The sequence below is a fragment of the Sinocyclocheilus rhinocerous genome, unplaced genomic scaffold, assembly GCF_001515625.1.
Source record: "Sinocyclocheilus rhinocerous isolate Xijiao unplaced genomic scaffold, SAMN03320098_v1.1 scaffold1612, whole genome shotgun sequence".
Taxonomy (NCBI): Eukaryota; Metazoa; Chordata; class Actinopteri; order Cypriniformes; family Cyprinidae; genus Sinocyclocheilus; species Sinocyclocheilus rhinocerous.
In genome coordinates, this window is record NW_015636539.1 from 60,439 (window position 1) to 62,669 (window position 2,231).

Consider the following 2,231-nt stretch of genomic DNA (forward strand, 5'->3'; position numbering starts at 1 on the left):
ATTAAAAAAATGAAAAGGTACCTTAAATGTGAAATTAAAACCGCCAGTAGGTGGCAGCAAGTCACTGTTAATAAGTGAGTCATTGCGACTGAACCGAATCATTTAAACGGTTGATTAATTCAGGAACGAGACACTGTCATGTTGCTCAGAGATGCAGAACAGCGCTGTGACTGTGTTTGGAATGATTTTTGTTGGAGATATAGAGCAAAAACAGGAAATATGGTGTTTAAAACGTAAGTCTCTTAATATTAACCAATTGTTTATTGAACTGTTGTATAAAATCAATATCACATCATGCTGACTTTGAGAAAAAAACGGCACTCTTCGTGTGATATTAACTATATGAAATGATATAAATATAAACATTTTCTGCCCCATATCATAAATTATGTGATAATTCTAAATGCATTTTAATAGACTGATTCATGCAGTGAAAGAACGCACTATAAACGCGCGCGCACTAGTCTAACCTGCTAGACTTCATCTAATGTATGCGCGCACTCTGGAGGTGTTGTGTTTGCTTTTTGCGATATACTCGATAATATCAAATCGCACATCGTTAAAACAACAATTACGATATTATCGCAGACCATACATATTGCACACCCCTATGTTTAGATTTTTATAATGCATCGTCTTCTTATCGATCCACCAGTTCACATTTAAAGCTCTGCGTGTTTGCAGGGTAACAACATGGGTCGATTTTCGCATTAGTCTGAACAAAACAACAGTTTTATTTATTATCTCTGCCAGCAGGTGGAGCGTTTGGTAGAAACATCACTGTTTCCCCGGTAACAGCAGAACACCGAGCAGCAGCACCGGACTCTGAGCCTGCAGCTCTCCTGTTTATTCAATGAAATCATAGCCTTTTGAAGTTTATTCGTCACATTACGCCTTATCGCCATTCTGGTTTTTCTGTCCCCAAATTTAAGACCTCTTGAAATTATAATTAAGACTTTCTTGTGCAATTTAAGACTTTTTAAGACCTTAAATTTGATACAGCTAAATGTAAGACCCTGGTAAGCAAATACTCTACTAACAGGCTGACATCAGTTCATGACCAGATGGATCTAGTTCTGATCGAGAATTATCACTCGGTAAAAAGCTCATTCAGGTTGAGTGCTATATGTATTTATAAACAGGCTATACATGCATCTAGTGGCTAAACCATCGTATTTCAGATTATTTTCCTTATTTCTTTCCACCAGGTGGCACTAACCTGTATGCAATCACTAATGCACTTATTTATTTACATTTTATATAGAAATAAATGATTCATATTTTAATTAGAATATTTAGTAACATATTAAAGAAAAAACATAGCAAATACAGTACATTCATTTTACGAAAAAATGAAATCACTATACGATTATGGTCCCAGGTGTGTTTTGCGTGTGAACAGTGAGACGACTAAATGAACAAGACCAGAGGATCAGAACATCATCATTATAATGAAGCAAAACCACCCAAACAAGCATTCAAATCAAGCAGAGCATTCCTTCAGCTGCATCTTCAACAAATAACTTCATGAAATCAAAATCAAAACTTAATCAGAATTATAATCAATATTACGTATGTTTCATGAGCACACCTGTTCTCTGGCAGCGCCTCTGTGAAGCATCTGATCACAACAGTAGACACTGGATCTTCAGGGCTGCTAGAACACATACAAATGAGCTATCATGCTTTTGGCTCCAAAAATGTGAACAATATACTGCAACATATTAACACCACAATATAAATGCAAATCATTGGCCTTAATATTTATAGACTGTCATGATTGTGTCTGTTAGCCACCTCTTTGTGTTTGCCAAAACTCCCTCCAGCAAATAGAAAGGGTCCTGAGGAAGAGAGATGGATTTATGAGTTTATGCAGGGCATGCAGGGCATCAGGGGCGGCTCATAACTCTATATGAGGTGGGCAATATACCAGCAGAAATTCATCAATCAGAATAACTATTCAAGCACAGTTTCTTTTAGAGGTCGACCAATATATTACTTCCAACAAGTTAATCAGCATCAATAACCAATTTTTGGAAATACTGGTTATTAACAAAAAACAACATCTATAATTAACCAGTTTTTTCTGGCTCCCATAGACTTTCCAGCACCAGCCACGAAGGATTGCCTGAGTGTGAGTGAGTGAGTGTGAGAGTGAGTGAGTGAGTGAGTGAGTGAGAGTGGGTGAGTGAGTGAGAGTGGGTGAGTGAGTGAGAGTGAGAGTGAGTGAG

General features: G+C 37.2%; 1 protein-coding gene across 3 annotated transcripts in view; it reads right to left on the minus strand.

The window, feature by feature from the left end:
- kntc1 (kinetochore associated 1) overlaps window positions 1-2,231 on the minus strand; it is a 75,126-nt gene that overhangs the window by 53,518 nt on the left and 19,377 nt on the right. For 2 of the 3 annotated variants that reach the window (XM_016562512.1, XM_016562513.1), the window contains 2 exons: window positions 1,798-1,841; window positions 1,592-1,657 (listed from right to left, as the gene is read on the minus strand). In XM_016562512.1, the coding sequence (XP_016417998.1) occupies window positions 1,592-1,657; window positions 1,798-1,841 (110 nt within the window). The remainder of the gene's footprint in view (window positions 1-1,591; window positions 1,658-1,797; window positions 1,842-2,231) is intronic. The other variant, XM_016562514.1, reaches the window with a different exon arrangement.